The 17,351-nt window shown below is 39.3% G+C and overlaps 1 protein-coding gene across 2 annotated transcripts in view; it reads left to right on the top strand.

Moving 5' to 3' along the window:
- BTBD9 (BTB domain containing 9) overlaps positions 1-17,351 on the top strand; it is a 379,493-nt gene that overhangs the window by 15,703 nt on the left and 346,439 nt on the right. The window contains exons 4-5 of one of the 2 annotated variants that reach the window (XM_040983311.1): positions 1,282-1,401; positions 1,635-1,656. In XM_040983311.1, the coding sequence (XP_040839245.1) occupies positions 1,282-1,401; positions 1,635-1,656 (142 nt within the window). The remainder of the gene's footprint in view (positions 1-1,281; positions 1,402-1,634; positions 1,657-17,351) is intronic. The other variant, XM_040983310.1, reaches the window with a different exon arrangement.

The raw sequence follows: 17,351 nt of genomic DNA, 5'->3' as shown, positions 1-17,351 counted from the left end.
TAGTAATAATAGTATGATAATGATACTTATGTAGCACTTTAGGACTGTTATGTGATAGTCACTGGTCTAAAAGCTTTCCATGTTTCACTCATTTGATAATGAAATTAGTGTAAAAATAATAAAATATGTTTTTCTATGATGTTAAATATTTATAGGCCACTTTTAGTATGTGCATCACATACATGGAAGACTTGACCACCTAACTGTTCTTTTCTCATAGAAATTGTTATCATCCTAAGCAAAGGTGAAAAATTCAGAATCTTGAGCCAAAAAGATTCTGACATGTTGTAAAATTATATCCTACATTACTGATAACCCAGAGAAGTTCAATAAAAGGTTATAACCAGTTTGAGACTGAACGATAAAAATGAATGGAAGAGAGGGGACAGCAGAAAATGAGGGGGTGACACAAAACAAGCTGACCTTTTCTGGTCACAACTGTGGGTTGCAGGCTGACATTTATGGCCACCTAAATCTTCCAAGATTGTTCCTGTTGATATTACAGTGCAAGTAATAACTGCATCTCCAATTTAAATTTGGCCTGTGACAGGGGAATATAGATTGGTTCATGATGGAACCAGCGTGTTATGGTCCAGGGTAGCTGACTAGGGGAGGATGATAGGCTAGTTTCATTACATCCAGATTATTAGCTGGCAGATTTCAACTTGTACCCAAAAGAAACACGTATTATGTTCCCTCAAATCATTTTTTTTTTCCCATGGGCAGCTTGTATATGTGGGATGCTAGGAGGACTAAGAGGTGGCAGCGAAGAAGTTGGCCTCTGTGGTGAATCATTGCAAGTTAGTTTTCCACTTAAGAGGTGGGGGCTGAATGCTTATTCAGGGCCGATGCAGAGAGAAGACACACCTCCTGCTTCTTTATTTTTCTATTCTCTCCTCTCCTGCATTTTTTTCTCTCTCTGTTTTTTTCCCCAAACTTGATTTTATTAGTCTGCTTAATACGGAATGAGTATGACGTTTGGGCTGTGTTTGAAAAGATACTGATGTCTTACAAGCCAGGTGTGTGCCAGTTTCTATGCTAGGCAATGGGGAGATGAAGAGGAAGATGGTCATGGTTGATGAGGCAGATAGACAAGGTGAGAGAGGATTTCAGTGTGCATTTAGAGGGATGGATACACTTTCATTGTCAGAATTTTCTTGTTAGGTAGAAAATTTAATTAGTGAGTTCTAAATTTTTGTACCCTTTAATGTTTTATTAAAGTATAACATTTTTTTTTAATTCTAATTTTTTTCCTGCATTTTCCCCTTTGGTTCTTATCAGGTCATACTCATACTTCATTGAGGTGTCAATGGATGAACTTGATTGGATCAGAGTGATAGATCATTCACAATATCTGTGTCGCTCTTGGCAAAAGTTGTATTTTCCAGCCCGTGTCTGCAGGTTAGTTTTGACTTTTATATGGGGATATCTGAACTTTGAGACACTGGCTGTGCTTTTTGCTTCAGAGAAGAACAATTTTTCAGGGTATCAATTTTACAGATATATCCCAAGTAAGAAATTCAGTTGGGGAGAAGGTGTTTGGCCTAGCAAATGAGATACTTGTGTCCTGTATCACAGTATCTGAATTTGATGTCCACTTCTAGCTTCTGACTCTGGCAGTCCTTACAATTCAGTGATGATAGTTTAGTTATTTGGGTTCCTGACCCCTATATAGGAGACCTGGATTGAGGTCTCAGCTCCCAGCTTCGACTCTGGCCCATGCATTTGTTGTGAATTTGTTGCCTTGTGAGTATTTGTTGAGTGAAGCAGTGTATAGAAGTGCTTTTCTCCTTCCCAAAAAAGGGTGGTTGGGGGATGGTCAGATTTTGCAGCTTTAATGTTTAGCATGCACTCTGGAACTATTTATCTTAATATTTATTGTGTACCATATTTATCTAGTAAAAATGTGAATGAGTAAGAATGGATAGGGAGTGGCTTGCATTGGATGCATAGGATTAAGCTGCTGCTTGTGATGCTGGCAACCCACATTAGGGAGCTGGTTTGAATCACAACTGTCCTACTTGCATGCAATTTCCTCTAATGTGTTGGGAAGGCAGTGGAAGATGACATAACTACTTCTGTCCCTGCCATCCAGGTGGAGGACCTGGGTAGAGGGAGTTCCTGGCTTCTAGTTTCAGCCTGATCCTAGACCTGGCTGTTGTGGACACTTGGGGAGTGAACCATCAGGTGGAAAGTCTGTTTCTCTGTCATTCTGCCTTACAAAAATATATCTTAACAAAATAAACAAAAGGGAGAGGAAATATGTGAAAAGTAGAGATGCATTTCTCATACTCCTCCCTTCCCCATTACCCCCTGTTGGGAAAGAAATGTTGATTTTGGCTTATAGTCTGGAAATTCACAGTTCAGAATTGGGTGTCCCCATTATGCCATCTGGTATGATGAAACAAGCACAGAGGAACCATCACTATGATTAGCCAGGGAGCAGAGAGAAAGAGAAACTATGCTGAACTCAGCTCAAATAACCAGCCTTCTCAAGACGACTGCCTCCCAATGACCTGAACTACCACTAGACTCACCTGTAGATACCATAACAAGATCAATTCTCCAGCCTCGATTAATCCTGAACATTAAAACTTCAGAGTTTAAACATTTACATGAGGTTTGGGGAGCTAAGTCCTATTCAGTCCTTAACATTCCACTTCTTCCCCCAAATTGATGTCTTTCTCACATTCAAAGTAAAATAACTCCATCTAAAAGTCTTAACTTTGCCTAGCATGAATCTAGAAGTCTTTAATCTAAGGTCTCATCTGATACTCAAAGTAAACTCTTAGCTGTGTATCCCTCTGTGCAATCAGAAAGCATTGTATGTATACTCAAGTAAGATACAGTGAAGAGACAAGTGTGTGAAGAGACAGAAATGCTCTTATTTCAAAAATATTTTTAAAAAATTGATTTATTTGAAACAGTTACAGAGAAGACAAATTTTTCTGTCCTCTAATTCACTCCCCAAATGGCCACAATGGCTGGAGCTGGGCTGGTCTGAAGCTGATAGTCAGGTGCTTCTTCCAGGTCTTCGATGTGGGTGCAGGGGTCCAAGCACTTGGACCATCCACTGCTGCTTTCCCAAGCCATTAGCAAAGAGCTGGCTTGGAAGTGGAGCAGGTAGTACTCAAACTACTGCCCATGTGGGATTTTGGCACTGCAAGCAGAGGCTTAGCTTGTTATATCAGTTCCATAAATGTTTTTAAAACTGATTTATGTTGAAAGTTGAGTTACCAATAAGAGGGTATATTTCTGGAGCCTTCCCTAGAAGTGTCCAAGGCCGGGTGAAGATTTTTGAATGCTGTTGTGTGTGTTCTGAGTATCTGTGTTCTTATTCTGCATCAATGGCTATCCAAAGAACAAGGGGGTTGGGCTTGGGCCAAGTGAGGCTTCACGAGTTGGGGCTGCAGCTGCAGGCTTGTACCCTCTTTCAACTAGAGCAGCTCAGCTTTTGTTATTACTATGGATTGCAGCCCCAAGTAAGAATGTTTTTAAAAGGTATCAAAAGCTACGGTTCTGATAGATTATATTCTGCCTTTAGGTATAAACCATCATTTTGACTTTGTTTTTGCAATTCTGAAAAACCTGTAAGAATTAATAAACTTGGTAGCTGGGAAATGTGGTTAAAGGCTCCTGAAATTTTTTGGCTCTTGTAGTTTTCCTGCTGGAAATTGCCCCTCAGATATTCTTTAAAGTCGGAAGATCAAAGACACAAAATGCTAGGTTCATTTAGTCAGGTGTTGCAGATAGAGAAGCCAGGGAGGATGTAAGCCAGGGAGAACCTTGAACCGATCCACAACCTTCCCCATCCTCACTTGTGATCTCAGCTGATTACCCCTTGTGACTAATTTGGAGCAGGCCGGGATGCCCCATAACACTCAGTCTCTTAGAAGTCATCTTAACACTTGTGAAATTCATGGTTTAACTTGTAGTTCAGTTCATACCTGTGCCACAGGACTCTAAAAAACCTTACATTCTTGCCTATATATATGTAGATATGTAGATACCTATACATATCTATATATTTTATCACAGGTATAACTGGTCACAATATGGTTTCCTAGGGATCCTCTTGTGGGAAAATGATGAAAAATCAATTTCATTTTTCCAATCAGGGACTAAATTGTCTCAGGTCTAGCAATTGCTGTTTTATCAGAGAAGTTTTGAATGGGTCAAAATGGTAGGGACAAGAAATTGAGTGAAGATTCTGAGTCTCTATGCTGCCAAGGGATTGCCAGAGAGTGACAGAGGGCCCTGATGAGGAGGGTAGGATAGAGCCTGTATTGCCTCTGGTTCTTTCAGTCACAGTGGGTTAGAAAAGAAGAAGCTGTGTGGACTGTAGGGTTGTGTGTGTAATTCACTTGAAGGGATAGAAATATGACCATCCAAATGATTGTGAATATCCATGGCAGCCATGGTAGTTTTACCCAGCCAAAAGCTCTAGTTGTGTGGAGGGAGACACTCACCTTCAAGTCTGACTTGGACAACGTGTTTCCCTTTATTATTTTCTCTTTCCTGTCTATCTTGGCTTTGTTGGGATACCATTCGTGTGTTTTGAGCCTAGTTGTACTCGTGCTAGTTTTTGTCTTTATATAGTCAATTGAGAAAAATTAAGTCAAGAATTGATAATACAGGAGTCTTGAGATCTACCATAGTGAGAAAATTTATGGCCACTTTATCTTATTAGTTTTTATTTTCTTTCATAAACTCTGCCTTTTGTAATTGCTTAGAATTTTGATCATATTTTAAAATGAGCATAACAGTAAGTCTCTATTGATCACCTAAGGATGCTTTGGTATTTCTTATCTTTACAATGATGTATTGATTACCTAAACAATGGTTCTGGAACTTTACTGGGTAAATAAATTCTCTACTTTATCTCTTTAGCACCTCAGTGTTGGCATTATGTTAGTTGATTTGCACATTTGCATACCATCTTTGTCCTTTAGCGTTCTTTGTGTGTTTGTCTTGCCTCTGGTTGAAATTACAAGCCCTTGGAGACAAAGTATATGGATTCTAATCTTTTAGTATTCTTGCCTGTTACTCAGCCAATGACCTTGTGTGAAGTAGGCATTCTATAAATGTTTGCTTGGGGTTCATGGCATTGACTGTAATGAAGAGATAAGATCTAATGTTAATATAGTCACTGGTAATTTCTTCAGTGTATTTACTAAAACATGAGTGTTGGAAAATTCTCTGAAGTGGTAGTGTTGTGCCGGATTTTGAAATCCCCAGAAAATCATCAAGTCTGAAGTCGGTGTTAAGGCATTAAGGTGGTTTATTCAGGTTAACCTGGGTCTCCCAGCCACCTCCCCCAGCCCAGCAGGGCTGGGCTGGGAGAGGGGCAGCCGCATCCGAGGCTGCTGCAGGGTCCGCATGGAAGGCAAAAAAGAGAGGAAACGGCGAGTGCGAGAGAGAGCCCCCTTGAATAGCCCAGCGTTCTTATACATTTCAGGCTATTAATTATACAGTAATGATTTAGCAGGCTTCTATTGGTGGATCTGAAGCAAGCAACTTTCAAAAAGTACAAATCGATGAGCTATAGGACAGTGAATCTTACCAAACACCAGGTACCTCCTTCCTGAGGAGTGGTCTGCCTACGTGACCTGCCAGGTGTCCTGCCGGTGTCCTGCCTGTGTCCCGTAGACTATCGGGAGTTCACACAGCCCCCAGCCAAGCCATTAAGGCAGAATTACAAAAGGTAGAAAACACCTAGGTTCTTCAGTAGAAGGTTCCATGTGCTTTTCAAAGATTCTTTTCTTGTTTTATTTCTTTTTCCAGGAAGTTGAATCTTTTGGCTAATCCTGAAAGCTATAATTGTCATGTGATGCTAAAAGGTTACATGTAATGCATTCACAGAAGAGGTCCTCTGTGAATTGGGGCATGTGAGGCCGAGCCAGACTAGCTAGAAACCAGCAAGACAGGAGTTGTGGAGTTAGTGTTCTCCTTTCCTGATTTCACCTCATACTTTTCTGTGGTAAAGTTGTGCTCCTCCTTGTCATGGTGTCTGCACCAGATGCCTTCCTCATAGGGTTGGCTATGAGAGGTGACAAGGCTTATTTACAAATTTTGAGTGCAGTGCCTACCCAGAAGTGTCAGTTCAGGAAGCAGTCATTGTTCTTGTCTCATTAGTCCTGGACAGAGCTGTTCTGAAACTGTGGCCTGGTAGCTGCCGCTGAGGATTGACCTTCCCTCACAATCCTCACTTTTTGTGATTTGCTGCATTGTCAGTCCAAGCATAGCACCCCAAAATTGCCTTAAACAGTTCTCTATACCTTAATAACTCATCTCTTAATAATCGAGCAGTTTTCATATATTTTTAGTATAATATTTATTTTGGCAAGATGCATATTATTGCATAAAATTTGTTGCTCATATGTCCTAAGGGATGTACTTTGGTAACGATCACTGGGCCAAGACCATGGATCTTGTTTTGTGGCAGGGAGGATAGTATCAGGCCTCAAAAACCATTATGTGAATGAAGGAAATGAGCCATCTATTCTTTCTGGGCTCTTTGTAGGAATGATTGTGGGTTAAATGGAGATTGTTGTATGTGAGCAGAAGCTTAGACCAGGTTACTCCGATTGCTCATGGGGGAATGAAGAATTACAGATGATGCCATCTCCCATCTACCCTTAGAACCCTGGGATGTCTTGTCAGCCTTGTCTTCTCCAGGAGAGGTACTGCCTTGCTTATAATCTGAAATCTTCAGATTGTCTTCTTGGTCATTGCTGGCCTGTTTTCCCATCCTTCTCATAGAGAGTGAATCTCAGACTAGACAGAAGTCACTATTAAGGAGTTACAAATATTGAGTAGTATTGGGAAAGTTTTAAAAATTTCTTAACATGCCATTTCTTAACATGCAGTTAATGATTCCAGCCATTAATTTGGTTGTCATATTGACAAAACAGAAGATTTGAAAGCTTGTTTTCCATGACTGGTTGTTGGAATTACTAGTGGCATTGAAATCTGGGAGTTAAAGGAGAAAAATAGTGCTAAGAAACATTTCTAAAGGATATGCCTGTTGAGAGAGTAAAGAGAGAGGATGGGAGAGGTGGACAGAGAGAGAGCGCAGAGGAGATTGAGAAGGAGCCCTGTTTACTGAAGACAAGGCAGCAAGGGTGTTGAGGAGGGGACAGCCTGGCTCAGGAGTGTAGAATGCAGTAAAATACAAAACTAGCTTTCTTTCCCTTTAAATGGTCAAAATGGAAATTTTTTGAATTATGTAAGTACAGTATGGTAATATTGTAAATAATGGCAAAACTTTCCCTGGCATCAAGCTTGCACTTAGTTTCTCCCAAATACTCATAAAGATAGCCCTCTGAAGCCTCTTCAGTATGTGCATTGTAGACATTGAGTTGGATCCAAAGTGGAGCAGCTGGGTATCGAACTAGTGTTTGTATGAGGTTCTGGCATTGCAGCAGGTAGTTTATCTTGTTAACTCTACAATTCTGACCTCTAATAATCATTTCTTAAATGTACTTATGAGAATGACTGTGTTTCTCCTGTGTTAAAGTATGGTGTGAAATCTGATTTATTTGGCTCTGCTAAAGGTGTTTTAATTGTAGTTTCCCCTCCTTCCCTTTCTTCTTTTCTTAGTCTGGGGAATGTATGTCTCAAATGTATCATGGAAACAGGAAAGGGCATCTGCCAGGCTGCCTGCCCATTTCAGGGTCACATTGGAGTTCACACATGATGAAGAAATGTCAGAATAGTGCTTCTCTTTTACTTACAATAAGAAATTTAGGCATATCTCACTTCTTCTACTCTAAGGAAATGGATTTCTCACCATGAATTTGTCCATGTGTTTGTCACACCTCAGTCAGCTCCTACTTTGTGCTCTGCATTGTACCTGATACTATGGCAGTAACACTGGAGAAGATTACCAGGTTTTTCTGCTCTCATGGAATTTGGGAGAAACAGAAGGAAACCATAAGTACATACCCTCCTGAGTGTTGTGAATGTGGCACTGTGACAGTGACTGGAGTCCAGGTGCAGAAGGTTGCTGTTTCAGATAGCTCCGTCAAGGACGACCATAGAAGGGAGGTGGGTCTCCTAGGCTGTGAGGAAAGAAGTGACATTTCCAGGCCATTGTTTCAGATCTTTAGGTGTTCTATAGAGTACATTGATGCATTGATGCTATTCGAGAGTGGCTGGTCTGCTGCAAGAGACCTCATTAGATGAATACTAAAACCACTGTGGGTTTTGTGCTTTTTGTTTTTGGTATTAAGGCACGTTAATCTCCTTTATTGCTCCCATACATTCCAGGTCCCCCTCATTCCTGCTGTTGTTAGATGCAGCATAATTTTTTTCACTCATTCTCATTAGATTATAGTACCTACACAGTGCTATAGATCTCAAAGACATAAAACAAATGAGAAAATAAGCATTGCCTATTTATGGAAGCATTCTTTTCCTACCGTATTAACATTGTATAAAAGCATGTTTGTCTTCTTTTTTATCTCTCCCCCCTCCCACTCTCCACAACTGTGCATTAATATATTTATTCAATTTTAAAGGCAGGTCCTTTTACATTATTCAGCAGTTCACCAGGATGCTTTAGAATTGTAGGTAGAATTATGCTGAGCCTTTACTTTCTTTATGTGATCAGAGAGCTTCACAATTCAAGAAGTGCCTTTATTTAGATGTAAAAGAAACAGGAATAAATTCAGTTAAAAAAGGGGGAATTGTTTTTAAGTTTGTGCTTTGAATTGCCCTTCTACACACAACTTTGATATCATAATTGAACTAGTGCATACAGCAATCCTCAATACAGAGGAACATTTTCTTCAAAGAATGCAAAGCAAGATGTAGCCACATGGTGTCACTAAATTATAGCAATTTTGGTTGAAGCCAGAGATTTTGAAATTACTTTTTTTTTGTAAAACCGTATTTAAATATAAATTGTTCTGAAGTCTCTGATTTGTGAAATAACATGTGAAGCTGTTTGTGCTATTTAAGTCTTTATCCTGATGTGGAGCATTAATTATGCCCCAAGTCCACAGTTGTATATTCAGGTGCTGGCTGACTCTTGAGTTGTCATCTGTGAAGCAGAGGAGGTAAGTTATTTCGTTTCATATAAATAGGTTTTTTTTTCTGCTTTCTTTTGGAATTTTAAATAAATGGAAGAGTAACTCAAATGAGATAGGTTCACTAAATATTTATGAGTGATCACAGAACGGAAGAAAGGAGAAATGGACATAAAGAGAAACAGGGTTCCGAGACCCCAGAGTCAGGACTGGAAGGAAACAGCTTCACATGTGTAGAACCTCTGCTTTGGGCTAGACACGTGTTGTTGCCTCATAGAGGAGGGGAAAGAAAAAAACCACTACCTTGTTAAAATGAGGAAAATGAGTCCTGGAGAAGCTGTTTGTAACCACATGTATCTGCCTCCGCAGCTGAGCTCCAGGTCTCACGCTGCCATCAGTGATCAGTGTAAGTCTGTGGAGTGGGAGACCTGGGGTCTGGGAGAAACTCTCACTTGAGCTGAGCAGTAACCAGGCTCGCTGCGGGAGAGGGCCTGCCGGCCACTGGGCTCAACCACCCAGACCGTTATTAGCACATATGCATTAGTAAGCATGATGAGCAGTTGGGAAGTTTGCTTTTTAAAAAGGCCATCCTTTATCTAGGTATGTTTTGTTGGTTTATCAATAGAACTGTGGATTTTCTTTTCCTTAGTTCCCTGTTAGGTCACTTTAGACTATATTATTACAGAGTGAGGCTAATGTTAATGATCTGAACTCCTGGTTGATTTTGTCTTTAGCTGTGTTTATAAACAAATTTCACATACTATGAAATTTTTCCTTACAAGACCCCTTCACATCTTAACTTGCTTTTGTTTTAAGTCGGAAAGTTTTCCAGTATTACTATTATTATTATTATTTTTAACCTAGAACCTTTATAATAGAAAAAAAAAAACACAAACAAAAACCCATAAGACATCTAAACAACTCCAGTAGTCACTGTTGTGTATTAAGTAAGACCTTTGAGAATGACTATATTTATTTATTTAATTGAATCCAAACTTTTTTTATTTTGTTTTGTTTAAAGCATAATAACATGTTGAGGTTTTTTGTGTGTAATGAGGGGTTCGGATATGAGAAAACAGAACAATGTTGCCATTTTCCTTTGCATTTTATCTTATAATTTTAGAACATAAATACTGTCTTAATAAGCCCATTGCATTAGATAGTGATCACGACACTAATAACCTATTACATTGTCACAAATAGCATTGTCTGTTTTTCATTCTGAATGGCTAACAACTATATTTGGTTCTGCTAACACTTGTTTCCCTCAGCAGTTAGGTCTAGGATTAAGTTCAGATAGCACCTCCCTAATTGACATCAAACATACTTTTTCTTATGCTTTCCCTCTTCTCAAAACTAGTTTGTTACTTATAGCACCAATTTATTCAGACATGCTTTCACTCAACTAACATGTATTGAACACATGCCATGCTGCCCTACCTGGTTTAGGTGCTAGGCATGAAAGAATGAATGGGAAAGATAAAAGTTGATACTCCCAAGAATTTCAGAATGTAATGAGGATGGCAGCCTTTTAAACATTGGCAAAGTAAAATGTGAAAAGCTCAATAATAAAGCTATACATAGGATATGTAGGAGTGTAATTTTGGGAGATCACACTGAAGAAAGGATTTGAATTTAGTCTCACAAGACCATGGAATTGTACAGACAGAATAAGGGAGAAAAGATGTTTTATACATTGTCAAAAGCAGATTCTGTGTTGCACTTGACCACATCTTGACTCAAAACTTTCCATCATTTTCTAGTTGGTTTTTATGCAACCAATGCCCTTTTTTGTCTTACCTGTCAAAACTACCTATTTCCTGTCTAGCCATCCATATCCCCTACCTATATCCCTCAGCTCTGGAAACTTAATGGACGTGACAGATCTTTTCTTTAACCTCATGTACCTGTGTCAAGTGTGTAGGACTTTTCTTTGTTTTAAAGTTATGCTTATTTTTAAAATTTCTTGTTGACAAGGTTACAATACTCCCCATGAAAAACTGCACATTTTGCTGTTATAGAAAATGGTAAAACTTCTCCAGAAGTGAAGAAAGTGCCCTCCTTTGGGTCCAGGATTTGAGCTGGTATGCCTTTGGCTTATAAAAACAATATGTTTTCGTAAGTGCTTCCCTGTTGGGCACATATAATGTGTGAGGAAACAAGTATTAGAGTATCAGCCTTTCCTGTTTGAGATTTCCTTTGAAATGCTTTTTGATATACTGTAGCTGTTTATGGAACTCAAGAAATTGAATCAATGAGCCAGATACTTGAACCATTAGACTTGGGGCTGTAGGTTTATTCAATACAAAACAAGAAAAAAAAACAGAATGCATAGCCATCTAGGACACCCTTCCCTCCCCTGGACATAGGGAACACAAACTAAAGTGAGCCATGGAAGTAGGAACCAGAACCTAGGAACTAATAAAATTTGCTAGGGAATGGTTTCCAGGACACTCAACACAGCTTCTGAAGTTAATGTAATAGTAAAAGACCTGTATTAAATTAATGGAATAAGGCTTTCATTAACTTTTTCTTTTGAAAGGCCAAAACAATGGAAAGACAACTAGATCTTGGAGATTAAAAAGCAAATTTCGTTGGAATTTGAGTGTGTGTGTGTGTGTGTGTGTGTGTGTGTGTGTGTGTGTGTGAATTACATAGTCTTTTCCCCTGTCATGCGTACTTTGGAAATGGTAGCCTAAAGACGGCACTGATGAAGTGCAGTTAATTGTTCTCCTCCTTGATCGAGAGGGAGGCCTGATACAATCCGAGTCTGCCCTGCAATACTTAGAAGTGATTGCCTGGATCTGTCGTACCATTTAGAGCTTGAATCAGCCAATTTAGCTAGGAGTTATGTATCTGGAATACTTGCCTAATTATTTTGTGGTTGCTCGACCTCATTTTATAATCCATTGGAGGTGGTAGTTGCATCAGGTATCTTGTTAAATCTCTTTAATTCTCTGACATCATTGAGTAAGAGTTGAGTTTTCTTGAGAAAAACTTCTTAAAACTAATTACTTTTCCATAGTGTTAGAAGGAAAGACTAGGAAACAAGATTCTATACCATTTCTTTTCAGAGAAATGTTTAAAAAGAAGTGTGTGTACATGCTCCATGGTTTATAAAACCATCAGAGCTTGCTGAGTGATCATTACAAATGTGACAGGTTGCCTTGATCAGGATGGTTTCTGTGGATATAAGGTTAGCACAGGAGAGATTGGGCAGGAAGTAAAACCAGATTGCTTGTTGGCTGCCAGAAATTCTGGGCAGCGTGCCAGAGTTGGTTCAGCTTCTAAAATTTCGTCTCCCAGTATGACTGTAGAGGACTCAGTCTCTGCAAGGAGTGCTAGTGGTGTTAATAGTTAGACTTCCTTCAGCCCAGAGTACTGTATCGATACAAAGAAAGATAGGGGAGCTGACTGGTGTGGACTCATGTGTTTGACCCCATTCAAGAGCTGTAGTATTTCCTTTAGCAGTCTTATTTCATTATGTTTCAAATTATAATTTTATAAGTAATAATTGATCTTCCACAAATGTGTTTATATATATGAATATGTTTTGCTGATAGAAAGACATGGGTTCAATTTTAATACTCATACAAATTCTGTGCACATTATGAAGCTATTAGGATGTAACAGCTGTTTTAGTTCATTTCACCCTGCAAAAGAAATGTGATGCAGTCTAAAATGATCAGCAATTATGTATTTTGAAAGCTAAACCACTAGTTACAGAAAGAGATAATTTACACATTAGATGCTGATAAAACTACAGTATGCTATGAGTTTCAAAGTTAGAGTTCTCTCCTAAGACTGAAAGAGAATCTATTCCAGAAGATATTTTCCTTCTTTGAAAGCACCTTTTGTATTGTCCATTATAATCTTGGAGTTGCAAATCAACAGCAACAGAAAGCTGCCTAATATTTTTTTTTTATAAAGCCAAAAAAAAAAAAAATGAGGACTGTTGGAGTAGGATTTAGAAGGATTTTATTTTATGTCTGCTGATCAGTGACTACCATCTGCCTTCCATTTAGTGTTGTAGAAGCTTGCATGCATTTCCCAGCTCTGAGCAGATGATGTGCATGGTTTGTTGAGATATATGTGTATTCTGGATATGTGTATGTATATATACCTACAGTGCTTAAAATCACACTTGAAGTGTAAAACAGATAATGAGTCTCCGTTTTGGGCTAATTTGCATCTTCAGCTCTTGAACACAAAACAGAAGACTACAATGACACTGATTTTCTTTTCTGCTTTAGAATCAGTACTAACCAGCTGTCAACAAACATTTTGATTAAACACATTTTTTTATTGGGGAACTTTGGGGCACATTCTCAAAAATGTATTGTTTTCTCTGATTTCATGGGACATATTTTCAGTATGATTCATGGATGCATCATACCGGTAAACTGTCATGCACAAAATATATTTTTCTCTGTAAACTTCCTTTTGTCATTGATTTCTCTAGAGCAAAAATCTTTATGAACAGATCATTCCAAGACATTCTAAGAACTCAAGACATTTGTTTGGTGCAAAGATGGTGAATACACAAGCTTGTTTTAAGTGAAAAATTCTGAAGCATTGATTAATAGACTTTTTGAAAAGATTTTAAAAGATTTAACACTTCTCCTAATATGTTTAAAATATGAGAATCAGATGCTTGGCTTAGCAATTAATACACCAGTCAGAATGCCTGTGTCCCACACCAGAGTACCTGGGTTCATTTCCTGGTTCTCTGCCACGCACGGGAGAAATTTGGATCAAGTTCCTACTCCTGGCTTTGGCCTGGCACAGCTTCAGCTGTGGTAGACATTTGGGGAGAAAAGTAGCTAATGGGAGATTTCTGTCTCTCTTCCTTTAAAGTAATTTAAAAAAACCCTGAAATTTGAGTTGGCCCAAAAATAGATTAGATTTTTATTCTTTTGAAAAGTTTTATTTTTAAAATATATTTTGGAAAGGTAGCATGCTGGAGACCAGCTTTAGCTGAGTTCGGAGCTTGGGAAGGGTGCGTGGAGTCGGCAATAAAGAAAGACACAGACACTGTCATTTGGTGCCCTCTCGCAACAGCTCAAGAAGCTATCCTTTTTTATTTTCTCAGACACATCACAAGCTTCTACACAAACTACTAATTGCTCTATTTTTACTTAAGACTAAGGGGGCATGTACAGACATTTGATCATTCTGTCTGCACTTCAGGGCTAAGTGCCCCTAAAGATAATTCTGCAAAATCCTGTATTCATATTCTTCAAGCCATTATTCATTCTTCAGTAGTAGCCATGGAGCGATAGCCAGGATTCTAAGGCCAAAGCACATGCGATTACTTGCTAATCAGTAATACATTCCTACCACATTTCTATTTCTACAATTTACTCATTATTTAATGGGAAAAATAGGTTACAAGGGAAAAAACATAAAATCTAAAAGAAAGTTTCAAATGTTAAATCCCCTTATGACTATAGACTCTAAAACCCCATAAATAATGAAACAATAATTAAACACATATTTCTTTAATAAAAGCATCCCTAATTCCTCTAGCTAACAATTATAAAAGTGGCTAAAGCCTTTACATTTTCTATGCTCCAAAGAAACTGCAAAGACAGGCTAGCCTTTGAAATAACAATAACTATATTTATTGCCATAGCAGTTTCAGCTCTTACTCCCGTCACTTGCATTAATATTTAGGATATTTGTCAAGCCCTTTCCCAGAAGGTGTGTTACATGTCTGGGCCAGATTTTGAGGCAGTGGTTAAGTACCCAATAAGTTGTCCAGAAATGGCATGGGCTTAATTGTGCTCCTGTGTGTAAATTGTCAGAGACCTACTCACCAAGACATTGTCAGTGACATCAACTCTCAAGCTCACATCGGTTGCAAAAAGCATCTCACAGGGGCCAACAATAATGCCTCAGTAGATTACAGAATTCTTAGTGGGGTGCTTGAGTGTCCATGCAACCAGGGAGTGAAACAGCGTCAGGGTAGTCAGAGAAATCCGCCAGCCCTGCCAAACAGCTGGAAGCTCCCCTGGGCCCTGCCAAGCAGGGGAGCTGTTCTCTTCGCACCTTCTTGTCATCCACACCTACTGCACGGACCCCAGCAGTAGTGAGAGAGTGATCTTTCATCCACTGGTTCACTTCTCAAATGCCTCAGATAGCTGAGACTGAGTTAGACCATAGCCTGAAGCAGGGAACTTGGCCTGAGAATTCAGTCTGGGTATCTGTGTGGGTGCTGGAAACCGAAGCCCTTGAGCCATCACCCAATGACGCCCAGACACATTATTAACAGGAAGCTGGAGTCTGAAGCACAGCTGAGACTTTAACCCAGATATTTCAATATGAGGTGTGTGGACACCCCAGGACCATCTTTTAAATTAAAAAAAATTTTTTTTTAATTATTTAATTTGAAAGGAAGAGGAGGGATGGAGGCAGAGAGAGAGACAGACAAAGAGAGCGAGCTTCCATCCATTGGTTCACTCTGCAGCTGACTGCAGTAGCCAACGCTCTGCCAAAATCCAGGGGCTAAATACAGGTTTCTATTGTGGGTGACATAACACACACAAGTATGTAGGCTGTCATCTCTTGCTTTTTGCAAGGTGTTAGCAGGGATCGGGATCCGAGGTAGAGTAGCCAAGGCATGAGCTAGTGCCTGTAAGAATGTCAGTGCCATCACAAGTATGCCACAGTGTTGACGCTTCTCCTTCTAAAGTTTTAAAATTATTTTTACAGAGTTACTGAGAAAGAGGAACCAAGCAGCATCTTAATTGTTGCCCCAAATGCCCATCAGTAGGCTGAGTTTTGATTAGATAATTGAGAAGGCTCTTCCAAGAGCATCATCTAAGCAGTGGTTCTCACCCAGGGTAGTTGTGGCTCATAGGAGACATTTGTCAATGTCTGCAGCCATTTGGACAGCCCCAAATCAAAGAATTATCTGGTCTAAAATGTCAGCAATACCAAATTGAAAATCTGAATTAGAAGGTTATAGTAATCCCATGTGTGAAGAGGGCTTAAATTAGGGTGTCTTTTGTTAAAATAGAGAAAGAATAGTTGTAAAACTTGTTCCTAAACAGTTAGAAATCAGACAAGCTTGAATGGGGAGAAAAATGAGAGCTTCAAAGACTTGGACTTAGGTGGTTGGGCTGTGAATTAGCATTGGTAGATAGAAGTTATAAAGAAGTCAGTTTGAGTAAGTTGCCTATTTATTATTGAAGAAATAAATGGTATTCTGTGCTGTTCATCTGCTTTGCTGTTACATAATAAGATTCTTATTTTATGCTGGGTGCCAGGATTATACTAAATTTTGGATTGCAGAATTTTTGACCAATACCAAACATTTGGTCTCCAGATTGTTCACTCTTTTTTGTAGTGTTTTTTTCTCATCTCCACTCCTAAAATCATATCCATTAATTAACCAACTTGACATGCCTAATCCTCCAGGAAAGTTTTGATCTCCATGCATGAAATGTGTTTATTTATTCAAGAAATACACTTTGAATACCTGCTACATAACAGATAGTGTGTTAGGGACTAGGGTTGCAGTGGAGAACTTAGACACTCAACCGTGTCCTGGCAGAATTTGCAGCTTAGGAGAGAATCAGACAGTAAACAAAATAATTACAAGAACTGTAACCTGTGGTAAATGCAAAGAATGAAAAACACAAGCCTGCATTAGAGGTCAGAGGGAGGTAGTTTAATCTGAGGTGGCCAGGGAGATCTTTCAGCGAAGAAATACTTAAGTAAGAGACCTAAATGACTATTAGGGGTTACATTAGGCAGAAGGAGAAGGCACTTGGAGCAGAGGCAGACAGGGAAACGTTGAGGGAGGAATGAATGTGGCCTATTTAAGGAAATAGGGAGTCAGAGTGGCTGGAGGGCTGAGGGAAGAATGCAGTTGCTGGTTTGGAATTTGTGGCATGCACACTGGTGTAGACCGAGCTTACAATCCAAAGTACAGTCCCTAAGAATGGTTTAAGCAGGAATATGATGTGAATTTAGTTTTTAAAAAATCTAGTCTCCTTTTTGGGGGCTGGATTGAGGAAGGTGGGAGTAGGTGCAGAGAGACCAGTTGCAAGACCTCTTCTGTAGAACTGGAATGGTATGGTGGTTGCTCATGTAAAGATGATTGCAGAGAAATTAGAAATTAGTGGGTTTCAGGTGTGTGCCTCCCCTGGTGTGACTGCCAAGGAGCATTGCTACACATGCAGGCCCGGAGCTCAGTGGGGCTGGAAACAGAAACTTAAAAGTAGTTTTTACAGAGACTGGTGTTTGGAGCTATAAGAATCGATTAGGTACAAAGGAAAATAGAGTATACAGGGAGAAAAGGACTTAGGACTG

Source organism: Ochotona curzoniae, unplaced genomic scaffold (assembly GCF_017591425.1).
Source record: "Ochotona curzoniae isolate NIBS_2020 unplaced genomic scaffold, NIBS_Ocur_1.0 contig_3819, whole genome shotgun sequence".
NCBI lineage: Eukaryota > Metazoa > Chordata > Mammalia > Lagomorpha > Ochotonidae > Ochotona > Ochotona curzoniae.
The sequence above is the reverse complement of the archived record's forward strand: the minus strand, read 5'-3'. Positions and strand labels throughout refer to the sequence as shown.